The sequence below is a fragment of the Anastrepha ludens genome, chromosome 4 (genome assembly GCF_028408465.1).
Source record: "Anastrepha ludens isolate Willacy chromosome 4, idAnaLude1.1, whole genome shotgun sequence".
In the NCBI taxonomy this organism is placed as follows: Eukaryota; Metazoa; Arthropoda; class Insecta; order Diptera; family Tephritidae; genus Anastrepha; species Anastrepha ludens.
The window spans coordinates 114,345,937-114,367,202 of NC_071500.1; the positions used below are offsets into that span (position 1 = coordinate 114,345,937).

At 36.1% G+C, this 21,266-nt stretch overlaps 1 protein-coding gene across 1 annotated transcript; it reads left to right on the top strand.

The window, feature by feature from the left end:
* Nucleotides 1-1,180: 1,180 nt before the first annotated feature.
* On the top strand, nt 1,181-18,048 carry LOC128861963 (uncharacterized). The gene is made up of 4 exons (XM_054100337.1): nt 1,181-1,381; nt 17,139-17,319; nt 17,374-17,913; nt 18,043-18,048. Exons 2-4 carry the CDS (start codon nt 17,185-17,187, stop codon nt 18,046-18,048), a joined length of 681 nt encoding a protein of 226 aa, XP_053956312.1. The 5' UTR covers nt 1,181-1,381; nt 17,139-17,184.
* The last annotated feature ends 3,218 nt before the right edge of the window (nt 18,049-21,266 follow it).

The window sequence follows — 21,266 nt, forward strand, 5'->3', positions numbered from 1 at the left end:
GATATCTCGTCAAAAAATGTAAATTGAGTCTGAGTTCTGATTGAAATGGACTAAATTAGAGTTTAAATGAACACCAGAACACTTTGGTGTTCAAGGAAATTAATTGTTTGACAAACTTTGGATTGATGGTTCATCCTATGACATCAAAGTCCCCTCGTATTTCCCCTCGACAAACCGCTCAAGTCAATTAAAGAGTTGCAAAGAAGTTGGAAAAGGAACAACGAAATCAATCAAACCGAAACCACTACTTGGGGCTACCGGTAGATGACTTCGATGACAAAATAGTTTCAGTCAGTTTAGCAGGTTCTCAATAAGAGTGCTACTAAATGCTACTAAAAGAACAGCAGCTTGCCGTATATGATACCAAAAATTAATCGATTTTATGTCCGACCAAAAGCGAATTCTCAAATTTAAGAAGAATACATTAGGCTTATCAATATAGGAAACTGAGTTAAGTTGGCTTTTCCTATGACCTCATGAAAAAATTGCCTCCAAAATTTCCTTCAATATATGTAAGTGTTTTTGGTAATCTAAAATAGTGCCCAGAATTTTTTATTTATTGTACTTATACGTATTTATTGTGTTAACTTAGAAGTCTGAAAATTGAACTCATTGGAAAACTTATCATGGCAGAAATGCACTCGGAGGGTTGCCATTGCCTACGCTCTCAGAACAAACTTTTCTATTATTTGGAGTTCCATGCATAGAGATTCGAACCTGCGCACTTCCGAATGGTGGTAGTCACGCACAAAGCCATTAGGCTACGGCGGCCGCACTCTTTTGAGTTATGATAATCCAGTGGCAAACGAACAGCAGAGAACGTTAAATATTTAACGTTCTCTGTTTAACGTTCTCTGAAATATGTAGCAGAGAACGTAAATTCATAGAGAAGCTCAACAGTCAGCTGTTTATTGAGCTGTTGACGTCAATGGCGGCTGATAAGGGGAGCGTAGGCGATTGAGGACATTGACAGCTACTAAAAATAGAATTGTTGCCACTGTAGTGGAAGAAATTTACAGAATTCAAACACTGATTTTCTAAAGCGTTAACAGCTGCTGATGACTAACAACCGTCAGGCTGTGTGTTTTTGTTTAAGTTCAACATTTTTTTAAGCAATTAGGTATTATTACACGAAGTGTGCACAAGCATTAGTGAATTGTTGTTTACGCATTTTCTGCCCTCTCATCATATCATTATAAAAATTGATTTTAAGAACCTATAAATGTGTTGTGAATTTCTTTATTTGATATGTTTTATGAAACGAAACCAAGATTGCGCTTAGAAAAAGTTCATAAAATTTAATAATAAATTATGCATGCAGGGGACACATGCATTTTTGTTGCGAGGGTCGCAAATGCCTTGATCTGAAATAAATATGTAGGTAAGTATGCATTGCTCGTGTGTATTTGTGGCAAAATAAATTTAAAGCAAATGTACGTATGTATATGATTTAATCATAAATAAGAAGTGTGTCAAAAAATTTTCGAGCGATAAAAGAATGCAATTAACTACCCAAAAATATTTCTCAGCATATATTGATGTATATATGTATACATAAAATATATATTTATGCAAATATACATACATTCCTATTGGATGACAATTTTAACAACAACATTTTTTCGCATCTAAAAATATTTAAATATAGAAATATTGAAATAGCACAAGTAGTTGGGGTGCACGCGTGTGCATACATGCATACATACGTACACAGATTTTTGTTCAGATTTTGATGTGAGTTCTAGGTAAAACTGCTTACCCAAAAATTTAAAAAGCGCAAAATTTAATTTAAACTAATTGCAATAATCCTCAGTATTTTGATATTACATTTTAAATAAAAAACTGCATTTGTCATAACACTCACAACTAAATTCCCATTCTCCCCGAGACTGTGACTAATTTAGACTAAGACGCTTATACCCGAGACTATGACGGCCCAAAAAACATTGTTCTTCTTGACGATATCCACGAAATTTGTTCAATGGACAAAAAAATTAGACGCCTAACTTTTTATTTATTCGTTAAAATTGCCGAATACTGCTAGAGTTTGCATGCAGAAGTCTTTGCAGGCATGCAAAATGCTTAGGGAACGTGGAAGCGAAGCAGATACTAACATTTTTTCTGATAGTCAAGCCGCAATTAAGACTCCGACGACAACATGATGCAGATCCTAGTAAACTGCTGTAAGTAGGAAATCAAATATCTTGGGTGTGCAGGTAATATTTCTCTCATCTGAGTTCCAAGACATATGGACATAGAGGGAACATGAAATAGCTGATGAGGCTACCAGGAAGGGGACTGAATTGGTCTCTGAGACCTCCTACCCGGTCACCGGTATCCCCCTGACTGTTGTTAAAGTGGAATTGCACAACTTATTTCTCAGGAAAGCGCAGAAAAGATGGAGCTCCATTTCTTCATGTGCTATTTCGAAATCCTTTTAGACCTAGTACAATAGTTGGAAGACTCAGAAAGTCCTGGGGACTACGCGCCATTCAATTTCCAAACTCGTTGCTGTATTTACACACACGCGAAAAACCTAGGTTTACCATATACCCCATTTCAGAACCTTTGGTGGCCTTTCAGAAAAGAAGACTGCTGAGCACTTTCTCTGTAAATGACCGGGCTTGGCAGCTACAAGATTAAGGTCACTAGGTGCTCCCTTCTTCGACAGCATGAGGCAGTGCACCAACCTAAATCCCATCAATCTGCTCCATCACATCAACAGCTCTGGCTGGCCTTAGATATGTATCTGCAAGTTGGAGGTCTCACAATGGTGTCAAAACGGCGCTTTATTGCTACTTGGGGGGGTTCCGAAGTGGTACTTACATTATTTCACCTACACACCCCCGCGCCAACACTTTCAAAACTACCTTTGAACTTCATTCATAAAAACACATTTTTCCGTAAATTTCTAATAAAAGGTTTACAGATCGCTATAATTTAACGTCCTCTTTGAATTTTCTTTCACGAATGTCAAAAAAATGACAGTCGTTGATTTTTTATAAGGGCCCAAAATTTTAAAAATACGTTAAAAATTAAATTAAACGAAAATATTTGTCCCGCACATAAACTTTAAAAAGCGGTATGATTTGCAAGCAGCAGCAAGTGGTGCTTCGAATTCTATCAAGCTGGAGCATTTGTCCACATTCGTATGACATAACCTAGCCAGTAGAGCTCTGAATGTACAGTGAGCACCTTGTCACCATGTCACCGGATCTGATATTCGCTGTCGCCAGCATGCAAAAGCCCATGAATATTCGGCAAAAAATTACTCTCGAATACTCCATCTTCAACACAAGAAAATTGCACTTAACGATTTGCGCAATTTTCAAGTGGTCCATGAAAGGTGTCATTAATTTGCATACTTATATACATATGTATGTATGCACACATGCAGATATATTTATTTATGCGCGCTGTTCATGCACTGTAATTATGCAATTAAATAATTGTAAACAAGTAAGTATTAATGTGACTACGGCAAGTTCGCATTTCAAAGTAAATACAATATGTCAATAACACCCATTTCAAAGTGACACCATTAACCTCAGCATTAAAAGGAAATTCAAGAGTAGAGGGCAATTTACTAAAATACTATAATAGTAATCACAAATCATTCGCGACTATCAGTCAACCATGTGATGCTGCCACAAATATTGGAAAATGTCAGCAAATTTACAGTCACCTTAATCCGTCAAAACAATGATGAGTTTTTTTACACAGTTTCTATTTGATTTCAAAAATTCTACTAAAGATCTTATTTTGCTCCTAGAACTTGTAGGCGAGCGTAGTGGCGCCAATGTGCTAACAGCCGGATTTATATATTTCACAGTCAGTTCATTAGTCTAAGTAGGAAAAATAAACAAAAATTTATACAATTCGCTTATCAGTAGTAAAATAAGCAGAAAATTTAGAATCGTAATCAGAAATCGTATTCACAAATGAGTGGTCGAATGTAGGCGTTACACAAATTTACACGTCTATTTGTATATAGAAAGGTACCTATGAATATACCACATTTACATATGTACATACATACATACATACATACAAATAAATAGGTATTTACATAAATTTGAATAATATTTTTGTAATTTGCGCACAAACAAATGCTTGTTTCGAGACAATGCGACGTTTTTAATAAAAATATTTATTACAATTTCAAGGGCGTCACTTTCGGCAGAAGCTAAACACAAATTCAAAAATGAGTTCGATTTGGCGCGAGATCTGTATAAAATAACTCAAATCCACTACGAAGCTTAGGGATCTGTGATCTAGCGCCTTTACACTATTTTCGGTGAGGCCATGTCAGAAATAGAGAGATAGAGCCAGAAACGTATTATGCTTTGTAAGATCACATTTCAGCGGAAATTCCGCATCCCCACATCACCGCCGTCTGGGACAATGAGAAGCTGCCTCCGTCCTGGACAAAAGACATCATCGTGAAGCTGCCCAAGAAAGGCGGTTTTCGTGACTGCGGCAACTGGCGAGGTATAACACTGCTTAACGCCACCTAAAAAATTCTAGCCACGATCATACAAGGCAGACTCCATGTATCGACTGCTCTTTAAGGCATTCCACACAATCAAAAGGGACTCAATATGGTTGGCACTGAGTAGAAAGGGAGTTCCCGCTAAGATAATCCGTCTCATCAGAACCCTTTACGAGAACTCCGAACTGGCAGTGCTTAACAACGGCAATATCAGCGACCCATTCACCACCAACGAAGGTGTAAGGCACGGTTGTCCCCTGTCGCCCCTTCTCTTCGCCATCGTCCTAGGCGGCGTTATGAGCCAGTTGACCCTGCACAAAAGAGGCATTGTATGGAGTTTTACCAGACATCTTGAGGACCTGGAATTCGCCGATGACAACTGTGTCTCCTATCTCACAAACTCACTGACATGCAAGCGAAGGCGGACAGACTAGTCAAGCTGGCTATGAAACCACCAGATAGCATCACGAGAATGGCACTGGACTGGAGCCCGCAACCGAGCAGAGGTCGCGATCGGCCAAAGATCACTTGGCGAAGGTCGATGTTGCGCGAGCTAGCAGATGCCAAGACGGCGCAAAAACAAGAGTTTTGTCGAGGTCGCATGCTGCCGAGCGGAGTGAACAATGTTATAAAAAAAGATCACACTCGCCAAAGTGTCATTGAAAGTTTCATCCGAAAACCGACATCTGTAAGACCGTTGTAAAATGTCATTTATCATTCATCATTTACTTATTTGCCTCATGGGGTCCTTTACTACATATTTACAAACCAATCGGGTTTCTTAATAAACAAGTCAAGCTCGAGTGTGTTCTTCAAATTTAACGATGGAAATTCAAGTTGAACAAAGAATTTGTTTGAAATTTTGTTATTCCAACAAAATTTCGGCTTCAGACGCCTTAAAAATTTTGCAGACAACCTATGGGGACTCTGCTCTATCGCGTGCACGTGTTTTCCAATGGTACAAATCGTTCAAAGAGGGCCGTACATCGGTTGAAAACTTACCTCATGAACGTCGTCCAGCAACATCAGTAAACGACGAAAACATCGGAAAAGTAAAGGAAATTGTGCTTGAAAATCGCATAAATCGCAAAATCGGTTAACGCTGAATATTATTTAGTCGTTTTAAAGCGTTTGCCCGAGAACATTCGTCTTAAAAGGAAGGAATTGTGGGACAACAAGTCATGGTTCTTGCATCACGATAATGCACCAGCTCACACATCACGTCTTGTTCGCGATTATTTGAACAAAAATAATGTTAATATCGTTCCGCAAGCACCGTATTCGCCTGATATGGCTCCATGTGACTTTTTCCTGTTTCCCAAGCTCAAGTTGCCGCTCCGTGGAAAACATTTTGAGACAATTGAAGTCATAAAAGAGAATTCGAAGAACACACTCGAGCTTGACTTGTTTACAGTAGCACAGAAAACAAACTATGTGACATATCACGCTGAAATTTGCCATGTAAGCTTATAACAGTCATACCAAAAAACAAAAAATTTATTTTTGCCATATGTCATCCGCGGACCGTTTTATTGATAACGTCTCGTTCATATTTGAGCAGAAGGTATGTAAATATGTCATCAAAGTCGGCGGTCGTAGAGCAAGTTGCACCAAACATTATTAACATCGCCCAAAGGACATGAATTTGAACGCCATTTTGAAAGATATAAACAACTTATTTCTATTCATACTTATACTTAGCTGTCTGTTAATTTCTGTGTCCTGCACTTATAAAAAACGATTTTTACCTACAGCAGTTATACCGCTCGCCATCTGTAGTGAAAACTTCGTAGCAAAACACAAACAATGTTGCAGTAATAATTTATCTGCACTGCCATGCGAGCAACTCATGCGCATTAGGTATCAAACGCTTTACCTTTTGGTAGGCTTGTCTGTAATTACATACATACATTTACATATGTATGCGCATACAGTTGCGCTCATTAGTCTCTGCCGAGGATTTGGGATTTCGTTTTCTTTCAATATTTGGCATGGGCTTGTAAGGATGTAATTTTTGATTGTTTCCAAGTCATGCTTCGAGGACTGATAACTCAAATAAGTTTTTAGACCTCTTCTTTGATACCCTTGCCCATAAGATGTGTCAAATATTCACGAGTATGTTTGAGGCTCTATCATTACCTGGCCAGTTCAACGTGAAAATTCGAGTAATTTATAATTTTTAGAGAAAAGTAAACTTGAAGACAAACAACTATTTTATTAAAGTAATTTTATTGAACTACGTTGGGAAAATGTCATTTTACTATTCATGTTGAAACCGATTTGATGAGTTTTTCTAATCAAAAGTGAGTTTCATTAAACTTTCAAGCCAGCAGAGCTAAGTCCGACTTTCGTTCAAATTTATTATCCTCATTGTAATAATCATTGAAATCCCTCCTCATCTAATCAGCATGTTGAAAAGATGCTGTACGCCGATGTACTCTATGAAACCAGCTTGCCTTGAACTGGCGCCTTTCACAACTCTTAGCTCCATTTTCGCTTTAGGAGAAACTGGCTGGGCTGAATTTTGTCTTAGCACCCATATCTCGAATACTGAATTTTTCTTTGTGCTGCTCTATTTTACATTTCTCGAATTAGGCATTAACATTAATTTACCCTAAAAATAAATCAATACTTTAACTTAATCTTGTATCTTGCGGGCAAAAATGTGCATGCCGACTGCTAATCCGAATGTTAATGTCCGCTACTGTATGTATCACATAAGTGCCTATTGAAATGGTGTTCATATGTATTGATAACGTCTTCCTTCCAGAATGGAAAATATAATCCATATGTAATCATTTTATGGATTTACTGTTGTGGTAAGACATCTGCTCATTCTGTTTTCAAGTACTATAGGCAAAAACAATAGCAACAATGCACACTCAACCGAACATATCGGGGTACAATACTCAGTTATTGAAGCGTACACATCACTTATTTATTTCAATAGTGTCATAACTCAAAAACAAAAAAAGTATCGTGATCAACGGCTGGAAAAATGTCAAATTACTATGACTCGCTGTGTAAAAGTAAATACTTATTTTCATATAATGAGGCGCTGTTACTAGATATCACTATGAAATTTTTACACAACATCAAAGAAGTGCTTATGGTCGTGTCTGCATACTTATGTATCTAAAAACAATGCTTGTTGGATTATGATATTATTGAAGTAAATGAGCGATATGTTCTTATCATACTTACTTGGCCTAAATAGACAAGAGACTACTTTATTGGTATGAAGAAACATTTGATTTACAGATAAATCTATTCCGAGAAGCATTTTTTTTGTACATGGATACTTTATATTTATATGTAGATATACATAGTTATTTATACCAGTTGCTGCATCTATTCACCATTTGCTAACTCTTGGCGAAAAGAAGAGGCCTATTGAAAGAGAGTTAGCAGCCTTGAAAGTAGTGAGTTATACCAGTTTTCGTAGGTATAACCATCCTCGCTAGCGGCGAATCTTGCTCGATAACTTTGTTGTTGCTTTCATATGCAAATTTTTCGTCAGAGCAAGCAAAGAAGTGACGAATCGAAGGCACCTAGAATAAAATTGCTGAGCGAACTTCGTCGAACGGAGCGATGTTGTCGGATACTATTTGTCGCAACATTTCGCCGAGTTGAACAGAGCCAAAACGAAATTCGCATCAAAAGTGAAAAGATGAATCCTCATTTTTTCGATTAGTTCAAAATATCGAAGTTTTAAATATTATGCCAACAATAGGCAAAGCATTTCTGCAAGTGAGGTAACGACTACGAAGACGATTTCCTTACACCTCTTACAAAATTAAAAACAAATCTATTCACGATGAACTTCAGCATGCGTCAGGCGAACTTCATCGTCGCTTTGGTTGTGTATCTGTGAGAGTCTATGGGATTGCATTGTGTTTTAATTTTGACAGCGGAGTTTCACCCGACGAAGTTTGCTCAGCAATTTGATTCTGTCTATACAACTAACTGTATTAATGTTTTTTAAAATTAGTCATTCGCATGTGCTTGAGGGTATAATATATTTACAATACTATACTATATACGAGTATACTTATACCACTTATAAATACAAATGTAGGTACGCATTCGTCTAAACACATAATATTTATTTCCCAACATAGTTCACTGATAATATTTAGGAGTATTTACCTTAGAGACAATACCCGAAAAATGTGTGTACATACAGATATACATATATGTATATTTAAGTAAGTAAATATGTGCATATGTAGAAATATTTATTTGTACAGTACTATAAATAGCAAGTAAAATTATAAATTTGTGTCAATAAATTTAGTAGTAGAGTGTGCTTTTTTGAAGAAAAAAAATTAAACACCTATGTGTGCATGTATACATGAAAAAAATAACATAAAGTATCAAAAACAAATGTTAAGTTCAAATAATTTACTTTATATCAAGGGCAATGTCACATCATATACAAGGTGTTTCAATCAGATGTCAGAATTTGCTGCTGTCACAATGCGAATCATAATTTTTTGCCTACGAAAAAATAGCAAATTAAGGTAGAGCAACGGTACAAACGATTGTTAAAAACTACGAAGAGACTAATTCGTATTAAAATAAAAACCGAACCGGCCACCCAAAGAAGCTGTCGAGAAGAGATGCAATCTACATTTTAAGAGAAGTCGACCAAAGTTTGGAACTTAATGCTCCGAAATTGGTCCAACATATCGTCGAGGCATCTGGAAAAAGTGTTCATCAAAGAACTATTCAAATATACCTTAATAATAGCGGATATTTCAGCAGGACACTCTGACTTCAGGACCTCTGATTTCAGGAAAAAAAAACACGTCGCCTTCGGCTTGAGTTTGCACGGGTACAAATTGGCAAGGGAATGGATTTCTCGTCTAAAGTTTTATTTGCTGATGAATTGATGACCTTTATTGAAGATACAAGGACCGATATAAATATAAAAATATATTGGAACAACATTTGATACCATGAGTAGAATTCTCGAGTGTTGGGCTAAGCGTCAAAGAATGGTTCTTACATTACGCACCCAGACAACTAAATACACCACCGCAGAGTCCGGACATAAATCCGAGAGCGCATGTTTGGGAGCTTTTAGAGAGAAAAATTCGACTAAGTATAATAACTGACGCAAAAACGATAAAAAAAGAGTTGATGGCATGAAATCAAAACAAAATTAAAAAAAACTAGTTTTCAAATGAATAAATTCGTTTTTAAGCTAAACTGAACTGAACTGTATATAAAGCAAGCGAAATAATTTAATTTTTATACGCTTATGAATAAATATGAATTCCGAAATAAAAACATCAACAGTTTTTTATCAAATATTATATACCTTCCTTATGTGTTGAAATATTTTAAATAAATGGCCTCGAATTAAAAAGGTGTCAAACCAAGACTCTAATTACAACACCCTGTATATTCTCATAGTGATATTTTGTTTAATTTATTAACTAAATACCCTGTATATTCACATACAGCTATTTTCTTGAATTTATGAATATCATGTGATACCAACTTGAAGTGCAATAGTCTTGATAATTGTCTTAGTGATAAGCCCAGTAATTAACATAAATATGAATGAAATTTAGAGGCTTGCATTTTATCTGGCTGATGCATTTGTGTGTATATGTATGTATGCAAGCATATGAAAAAAATTCACCTGGGCTTATCAAAATTATCCGTACATCTGAGAATATACAAATTTATTAAAAAAAATGGAGACTTGAATTTCGACATCAGCTGGGACCGGTGAACCTTAGCAATTGTAAAAGAAGAACAATAAACACACGATCGCGCAAATCTTAAATCGGAAAATAGATTATAAAGTTATTTGAAAATTAAAGTGTTTTAATTAATTTTAAAATTAATAACTGCCAAAAAAGCTCGGTGGCCGAACATTTTAGCCACCACTTGAATTGAATGTTCGAGGTATGTTGAAAAAATATCGCGAATTTTGAATTTTCGCAGGTTACGAGTATTCGAATTTCGATTATTTCGTGGCGATATGATGGTACTCATGTCTTTCACTCATGCCGACGAGTTCGGCCATTTTGAATGTTCAGTTAATTCTTGACAACTGCTTTGCTTACACGTGTTTCGGCTCGTCTTCGATTTTTACCTATTCAAAAAGATGGATCAAAGAACCTGTATCAAATTTTGTGTGAAAAACGAAATTAAGTGCGCGGACGCATTCCGAATGTTGACTGTGTCATACGGAAAAGCTGCTTTGGACCAAAGCAACGTTTATCGGTGGTACAAAATGTTCTCAGAAGGCCGAGAAGATGTGAACGACGAAAAGCGTGCCGGCGTACCGGACGCCCGAGCACTTCAACAACAGAAGAAAAAATTGATGAAGTGAAGAAAATGGTATTGGCCAATCGTCGAATCACCGTTAGAGAAGTTGCTGAGGACCTAGACATATCGATTCGTGCCATTCGATTTTTTTCAATGATTTAAGCATGAGACGGGTCGCCACAAAATTCGTGGGTTTATGGTTATGACATGGAAACCAAAGCTCAATCATCTCAAAGGAAGCTGCCGCACGAACCAAGACCGAAAAAAGCGCGCCAAGTTCCGTCGAATGTAAAAGTTTTGCTTACCGTTTTCTTCGATTGTAGGGGCGTTGTGCATCATCAGTTCTTGCCGCAAAGTAAAACGGTTAATAAGGAATATTATCTGCAAGTTATGCGCAATTTGTACTAAGCAATCCGCCAGAAACGCCCGGGTTTGTGGAAAAACAAAAATTGGCTCTTTCGTCACGATAACGCCCCTGCTCACACATCGTTGCTTGTGCGCGACTTTTTGGCCAAAAACAACACACTAACGATTCCACAGCCACCGTATTCCCCAGATCTGGCCCCCTGTGACTTTTTCTTGTTCCTCAGTTTCGATTCAGAAGGCCATGAAAGGACGACGCTACGCTACGATTGACGAGATAAGCACGACATCGAAGGAGGAGCTAAACAAGATAAAAAAAATGATTTTTTGAAGTTTTCGAAGATTGGAAAAAACGTTGGAACAAGTGCATAATATCTCATGGGGATTACTTTGAAGGGGACAAAATAGATATTACTGAATAACTAAATAATTTTTGAAAAAACACAAAATTCGCGATACATTTTGAACACACCTCGTAGATTAAAGAAATTAAGGCTTGTGCTGCCAGCCGAGCTGCTTCAATAAAGTTACTTTTAACCACGGCTGAGAGAGCTGGCAGCGACAGTTGTAAAGCTGATGTGATTGTAGAATTTTGTTGACGTTTTTGTCTTATTTACAAACAACGGTTTTCTTTCTATTATCTTTCTTGCTTACGTTAACATAACCTAACTTTTCGTTTTTGTTTGTAAATCTTTACTATTTGGGCAGTCACCTGATTTACAAGTTCGCTACAGCAAAGTTACGCTAATTTTTCCACTTCAATCCGCGCAATCTTATATCTTCTATCATTGAAATATATAAATTTATGCTCGATTTAGCAAGCGCTTGGACGATGTGACAGCCGTAGCTAAATACTCTTCTTCTCCTTTCATCCTTCTAAGCATTTAGGTCTATGTATGTCTGCATATGTACATATATCTCGACTTCTTTATAATGTTGCATGCAGCCGTTGAACCAAATTTTAATATCCCAGAGCGTAAGTACGTGGATATAAATTAAATTAAAATTCCACAAGCGTTTAATATCCACCACCAATACTTAGGTCTCAGTATTATTAATACTACGAGAATCAATAAGCGCAAATCATATCTCATTATTTTCCATCACCCCAGGAATTGTAAAGGAATTGGGCCTAATTTCAGCCTCTACCTGCCCCTCGGCCGGCAATAGTAAACAAGCGAATATATTTTTGCTGTAAAAATTTGTCATAAGAATTATTTGGCTTGCGAAGGCGGCGGGAAACTGTTAAATCCGCTATTTATGGGACAACGTCAAAACGCACACCATAAATTGAGGGAAATTCTCGCCCAAAAACCTTAAAAAGGACGTATGCGGATCCTAAGAAAACTAAAGTATTTCGCCAATTGCCGAAGAACTTGGCAAAATACCAACAATAATAAAACTGACGTCAGCAGCTGACGTCAAAGAATTACTGTAAACAGTTTTAAAACTGACGCAGTTTTTCTCTCTGTAAGCAGTTGTAAGCATTTATCACATGACCCGTATGTCTTGGCCGGCACTTCAACTATTTCACATCTTGAGGACTGCACTCCTAGTGTCGGTTGAGCGCGCGGGGGCGATCATTGCGCTTATTATTATTTACTATTATTAAGGAAAATAATAAATTTTCATGATAGTAGTAATGCATTGAAAGGGAGTAATACAAAATCCAACTATAACGCCAGACTTGATACCTCGATTTGTCTGTAATCACGAATATTACTTGGATTAACAAACTTCTAGTTAATTGAATATCATTTATTACTCAATTAATACAACTTATTACATTTGAGCGCAGGCTATTAATAAAATCTACTATTAAACCTTACTTGGTATCAGCTCTTTATATTTGGTATTAGGTTTCCCACAAGTCCGTAAAAATTACTGTTGCATTATCAAATTTCTGTGGTTTTCAAGGCAGTTCAGTCTGCCTGCTGGGCGCCATTGGGATTTCTAGGCGCTAGCTGAGCATTTAAGTAATATTTGAAAGCGACTACAAATCATTTGCATTGGCTTGCTTCTATATGCATACATGCATGCATACATACATTCAGCATATGTTACAAAATTTCCACAAAAAATATTTCTACTTTCTGCTTCCATCTGCACGTGCCAGTCAAATTAATCTATTTTCGATAGATTTTTTCCTATTGCATCGTTGCAATTAAATTCGATGATATTGGCATCTGTGTCAGTATAAAATTAACTGAATTTATTAAATAGCTCAACAAATTTCAATTTGCATATGATAAGCTTAATCTCAGTAGCTGGGTGTGCACATCAGTAAACATTTTTTTTTTTTTTTTTGGAGTGTAAATAATACAGATTTAGACATCTTTTTTAATAGAAATTCCACAACTTTGTTGCTGAAATAGAAGCAATGCAGTGAATTTCATTTATCAATTTCTTTACCAAAAAAAAAAACCAAAAATTATATATTGGTGGAAATAAAATAAATAAATATTTCTATGCACAGTGAAAAAATAACAATATTAGAAAGTTAAATCACTCGAAGCATTTTTTGTATTTTTTGGCATTGATTTTGTTTATCTCCAATACATTGAAAACAAATATTGGCTTAACTAGCCCACATTTAGGTACATATATTTCTATATCGCGCCTGTTAGCTTTTTTCAAATTCAGACCCAAAAAGGCGCCTCTGCACATCTGTACAACTACTTTGGTTTGGTTACTGTTGCGCTGAGAGATAATTTTTTGTTCGTATTTAGCGAATTTCGTGATGTCAACAGAGCGTTTTACGAAAATTGCGCACTTGAATTCTTTTTATAATTTTGTCGCTTTGGCGCGCGAGGTGCCGGCAGTTTATTACATATATTGATGTACATATATGATTTGTAAAAATGTATATATATTGCATAAATGTCCAATAAAAATGGCTCTTAGGGGTGTACAGGGCGTATGATGATTATTTATGGACGTACACATACATACATATATGCATACTAGGCCGGGTCGATTTGTGGGGAGGCAAAAAAATCGCCCATTGCTCTGTGAAAATCATATTCTAGCTCAAAATAAGACACTTTGCCGAAGGAATCATACCTCTTAAACGAATTCTGATGTCCCCCAATTTGGGTCGAACTTTTAGTGTCTTTTGTGGGGAGGCAAAAAAATCGCCCATTGCTCTGTGAAAATCATATTCTGGGGATCAAAATAAGAAACTTTGCCGAAGGAACCATACCTCTAAAACGAATTCTGATGTCCCCCAATTTGGGTCGAACTTTCTAGTTTCTTTTCTCATGTGAAGGCCAAAAATGGTGATATTTTGAAATGATTGTATGGGGAACCCCCCAGGGGAGTTCCAGGGGGTGTGCCACTGGCATGGGTGGATCGGCCCGACCAAAGTTAGTGGTCGGTCATACATTTGTACTCGATTGGAGCACTCTAAATGGGTCAATGTGGGATTTTTCGTTCAACCCAAACTGGGGGACATCAGAATTCGTTTTAGAGGTATGGTTCCTTCGGCAAAGTTTCTTATTTTGATCCCTAGAATACGATTTTCACAGAGCAATGAGCGATTTTTAAATCGACCCGCCCTAATGCATACGTACTTACGTATATACTGATATACTCATGTATGTAATTATATTGCATATCATTTATACTCGAACGAAATCCCTAAATGTATGTAACGGGTGTTTTTTTAAGAACTTGAGAACTTGAAATGATAATACAAAACAGAAATTCCAGAACTTTTTTTTATTATTACTTTTTGAATATGATATCCGGTATATGTTCGCCGCAGCTACAAGTTAATTGGTCCGTTCGGTCAGTCCTATTTTTTACTACTTTCTCCAATCAATCTGGCCGTATGGCATCAATGGTGGCTTGAATATGCAATAAATCGATGGTTAAGCGCGCAGGATGTTAAGTTGTGTCGTCTTGTTGGAACCAAATGTCGTCGAAGTTTTAGACAGCTAAAAAAGGATTCAATCGGCCAGGCTCAATGGCTCCTTCCTATGCCGCCAGTGCTCTATGAACTTCGCGAACAGACTTTTTTTCAAAGTGAATTTCCATAATTTGGAAGCGTTGTACTGGCGTTAAACGCACATGGTGATTTGTCCAACCTTACTGAACAGAAATGTCAACACAGTCGGCCATTCTCAACTGTCTAACCATAGTTATCGGTATCGATATTTTCCATCCAGCAAAAAATACACCCGATACATTTGACATTTTATAAATAAACTTGCTACCCGGAGTGGGCGACAAAATGGGGGCACACTACATATACAAATATATATATAAATACGTATACATACATACATATTAAAATGAGGACTTCAGAAAAAAGTGCAAATTCTAGCGACAGCAGCGGCTTCTTCAATCGCTCGCTGCAAAAAATCATCTCTCCAATGTTTGCGCATTTAATACCGTCTGAGAAATGTCAATATTAGCCTCAACACTCACAAATGGAAAAATCCATTAATTAGCTATGTAATGTTTTACTTTTAACTTTAACTTTTAACTTTTTGTTTAGTAGTTTGTTCGGCTGGCGCAGCTGGCTTGCCTACCACTCCATTTATGTGGGTATGTATGTATGTATGCATATGGAAATGGAATGGGTGTTTATTGACTTTGTCATAGATGTGGCGAACATCAATCAGTTTATGTGTGCCAAAAACCGTGGTGAAAAAGTGCTCCTGTTTAAATACAGCCACATAACTGTTTACACACACATGCATAGAGTAATGGAAGCAGCAGACTTGTGTTTAAAAATAAATCTCGAACTGCCAATTTTATCATTTATTTATTTTAATCTACAAATGTACACATCTGCCTGAACAGCCGAATGCTTTTCGTTTTGTCTTCGCGCCAATTTCCGCTTGCAAGTACAGAAAAGTTAATTGAAATAAATTAATTTAATTGCCTACTTAGAATTGTTTCAAATCATGTATTTTAATAGAAGTAGCAAATATTGGCCACAGGTGGAATAAAATGTGGGCATTTATTATTTAAATTTGTTATTCTTTAATTTGAAGTAAAAAATTAAATTATTTATAAGGGTATAAGGGGTGCGATGGGGTGGGAGTTTGTTTAGATAAATCAACAGTTTGATTCTTTTTACTATTAAATGAGTTGATTCTTTAGTGGGCATTGAAGAAGTCACAGAAAATTAACTCGAAAAGTTTTTCCAAACATTAAAGGGCAATTGGAAGGTTGAGCTACGTTTTAGATCTCTTTACATATATTGGTTTTTTTTCAACGATAAAATTTCCATAAGAATATCAGCTGTCTGCTATCGACAGGTAGCACTTTTGTTTTACGATTTCGTCATGGAAAGGCCAACGCGTCCACAACGTTCACAACGCCTACTGGAGCCGACGTTGCAGTCAATAGAATTCGTTATCGAAATATAATAAATTATATTTTATTTCAAAACATGGAAACCATTGACCCTATTAACTGACCTGCTAAATCATGTAACTGAAGACCGCTTCTATTTTCTGTGGAAAAAATTTAAGTCATTGGTGTACGCTAACAAACTAATAACAATTGACCATCTGGAAGCCAATATGATCGGGTAGCAGAAATTTTATTGATTTACTTATTTAATAATATAAAAATGTAGTATTTGTTACAGACTATGAAGAATATGAAAAACAGATTATTGCTAAATAATTAAAGCAAAAATAAATTAAACTTATACAGGCATGTTCTGCAAATCGTTTTCGGGCAATATTTTCGCATTTTCCGTTTTGAAATCGTTTGACATGTCCTGTAAATCGTTCCGTTTTCGTTTTTTTTCGAACATCAGCAAATCGTTTTGTCACCCTGTTCTGGAAATCGAAATCGTTAAAATTTTCCAGTTAAATTTTCGGCAACTTAAACGTTAGCGCTTTGTGGCATTCTTATAAACTGTTTGTTGAAATAAATTTATCTAAATGTGAGGATTTACTCAAAATAACTGCATATATTTATGTAAATAAAAGCGTTTATTTAAAATATTTAAAACTTATTCAAAAACTTTTAGGGGAAAACACAAGAACTCCAAGCAAGAGCTAATTTTAGTCGACTTTATGGAATCTCATCCAGATTTGGCGAAGAATTTTTCGAAGGGCGACAGAGTTGCTGTTGACGAAAAGTGGAAAGAGCTAACGACGCTGCTAAATGCAGAAGGCCCGCCCCAAAAAGATGTTAATGGATGGAAAAAAGTGAGTATTTAGTCAAATATTAAAATAAATATTTTTGAGTTGTCTTTTTTCAAGATATGGTCTGACTGGAAGGGGTGCATTCGTAATAAGGTTGCCCATAACAATCTAGAATCGAGGGCAACAGGAGGTGGACCCTTTAATAAGCATGTACTGACGAGCACCGAAGAATGTGTTGCAAGAACTTGTGGAATTTTTGCAGCCGTTGAGGGCATAAACCATTCTAGAAGCTTTGGGACAGAAGAAAATAATAGCGCTATCGAATCTGAGGAAGAACGTCCCCAAACAAGGAGGGAAGCAGTGGCTACCCCGAGAGCTGCAAAAAGGCCACGAGTATCAACGCAGGACAGCCTTCAGACGTGTATGGCAACGCAATCTACTTATATGGAGAAAATATCCACCACTTTAGATAACATTTGCGAAAACCAACACAAGATTGCAAAATCGCAGGAAGATGAAAGGGAAGAGATTCGACGAGTTTGTCGTGCTGTTGAGAAACAAAATAAATTGCTGGCAGAGCAAAATCGCTTGAAGACTCAAAGTATAGAGCAAAAGCAAAGACATTACCTCAGAATGGAGCAGTTGCAACATGAAACAGTTAAAATTAAAATTAAAATGCTTGAGATAGAGACTAAAAAATAAATATAAAAGAATCTTTTGAACTTTTAAGTATATATTTACTTTTAATATGAATAAATTTTATGTTTCATAATATTAAATTTCTAGCAATAGAGTATCTTATATTTCTGCCAACACTACTGTTTTCCTCATTTTCAGCAATTTCCTCATCAATTTAATTGTTTTCTAATACGCTGTCTGTTTCAATGTCATCTATTTGATTACTCCTACATATGTTATGTAGTGCGCAACAAACATTTATTATCTTCACTACCTTTCGCTATTTCGGCTGTTTCGAACTTAAATTCGAATTTAAATGAAATCGGACGAATTACAGAACACCCAAAACAAAATCGTACGAATTACCATTTCGGATCCGAATTGAAATCGCGCGATTTTCAGAACATGCCTGATAACTTTGCTATTTCATTTTAATGATAAAAATGTAATAATAATTTACAGAGACGGAATATGAGGGAATACATAGAATTTAGTTCAAAAATTCATTTAGTAACATTTTGAAGTATTTTGTGAATGAAAAATTTAGGCCAGTATATTTTAAGAGTATATTAAATTCTCTCAAAGTTCTAGAAATCGGAGCATTGGAAGCAGAATTAGTTCAGCAACCTTAGCATGGTGAAAATATTTTAGAAGCTGTAGCTAATATCAGACCGAGAACCGGCTCTCAGCGAATTTGAAAGAATCAGCTGATATGCCAACGAAACAGGGGATGTGTTTACAAAAAAACCGAGATTGTGTTGGCGACGTACGAAAAAACGCAACATAATCTTCGCTATTGTACAGATCCATAAGTAAAAACTCTCTCAGCTGGTAGTCAAAAAATGCATACAGCTGAGATCACCTGATTACAAAACGCTCTTTTATTTAACATAGTTATTGTACATAAAAAATAATTAAATTTCATAGAAAGTCGTGTCGTCTAAACAATGTCGTATAAATTTCGATATTTCTCAATAAAAAGCATTATTATAACTGAGAAATATATTTAAAATATTTGTTGTTGTAAATTTTCCAAGTCAAGATATTAATTTGCATTTTTTTTCTATTATTTTTAATATTACCACAAAAATTCTAATTTCGGGAGCGGTCAGAAATCGGCTGCCGAGGGCCCTGTGTCAAAATTAGAAAACATTTGCAACACCACAGTGTTGCATTCCTGATCACTTAATGGCAATTTGTTTGTTTACAAGCAACAGCAACCGAATAATATTTATTCCATTTTTTCGAAAACCGCCAAAATATCAATAATTTAAAAATACGTTTTTTTGTACCAATGAGCTTAAAGGAGTTGCTTCACAAATATTGCAAACGAGAAGATTTCACAACAAAATGAATTTTATTGTCAGCTGAAAACCGGCCCCGTCTCAATTGGATTTAACCGACCGAATTTTCTGATGGAAGTGGATCAGCTGATCACCACCCCTGATCACTGATTTCCTCGAGTAGCGAAGGGCAGACAATCGCCCACTTATCACATAGAAACCAAAATTGAGGGACAGGATAGTCCTTCTAATGGCTAGTGTTTTTTGATTAATGAGCAAGCGCCGGTTTTAATAGGATGAAATTGGATTAGCGCAAAGACCGCATGGATTAACAGACAAAGACTTTCAGGACACGTTCAAGCCTATTTACATGAGAAGCAAAATATGGTATCCAAATAAAACTGGCATATTCCAGCTGCGAATGCGCAGTAGACGTATGTAACCGGATTTACTCGAAGATGTCGTTAAAAATTAGGCTGATAGTGTGCAGTTCATCAGAGGAAGCGGAGGTGGCTTATGCGCAGAATCACATTTAAACATTAATGTTAAACATTATCGTCATAAATTGGCCCAAAGGCTGGCCTCCATGATCACGTGATTTGGCGCCCCTGCGTTATTAATTTTGTTTTGTGAACAAATAGCCTTGGAAAACAACTTCGAAATCAGAAATTATTGATCCAGAATGAAGTATTTTTGCAATAGCCATGAGCCCGAAACCATTTTTCATAATCAATTTCATGAAAGTTTCTACCTATTGAAGTACTAAAATTGTCGTTTTAACACTTGTGTTTTTTTTCAAACAATTTATTTTTTTGTTTTTGGGTTTTTTTTTCAAAGCACCATTCATTACTACAACCTTGGCGATGAAATAGGCAAATAGTTCTACGCATATTTCCATATGTTCACCTTGAAAACCAAGCATAGTATATGTAAAACAATTTACGTTCATATTAATTTGATTTTTGTTTTTGCTTAGACTTATTTTTAAAACAACCAAAAAGAGCCTAATAAAAAATTTATTTGGAAAACAATAACCATTACAGTCAATTTTATGGCTGAGCATAAAAGATCTCAGATTTGCCCACCCTCCTTTGTATTCTCATACATACGCATAATTACTTGCTGTTTCACCTACAACATTTGGGCTCATAATTTACGATTCACTCGAACAAATGTTTTCATTAAGAAATTTTCAGCCACTTTCCCCATTCTAAGTCCTTTTTTCATTTTCTCGCAGTGTTTTCGTTTCGTAAATTTGCATACATAAGCATTTATGTATATATATATTATGTATATATTTTTTTTTCTTTTTCACCACCAACAATTCCGCTAATTCATTTAGCAACTTAAATAGCGCACAACAAATTCATTTCGTTAATTCCTTGGCAAATTTTTCGCTAATTGCCAACGAACAGACACGGCCAGGTGGCATTCAACCGCACAACGCCTCACTCACAGCCTCCTGTTGCTTATTACATACACACACATGCCTATGCATGTACTAATATACATACATACATATATCTCACAAGACAGCTAAATAACTGCCAACCTCAATGCTGTTGTTGCTGCAGCGCTTGCACATTTTTTTATCTATATTCTTTTTTTTTCTTGTTTCGTTTTTTTTCATGTTTCTTTGTTGCATGTATAATGGCCGCATATACATACAAGTGTTTTACAGCTTCCGGCTTGCGCTTTTGTTTGACAATGAAAAAGTTCATTATATTGCTAGTCTACACTATGTATGTTATGCCATGCTATGTTATGTTATTTTGTAACAGTATTGAGCATGCGCCAAGTATTCTATTCATTTTTATGCATCGTTAATCCATCCATTCATGTAATTCTCACTGTTTCTTTACTCTCATTGCATACGATGAGCAGCAATAATAATAATGTATGCTAAAATACAACAACAACAAGCATAGAATATTTGCATTGAACACAAGTTTGCATAGATTTAAAAATAAACACAATTTAGCTGCGTAAAAGCATAAAAACTAGCTTCGGTGGGCGGTTGAGAGGAGTGTGCGGTGTGTGGTGTGAGGT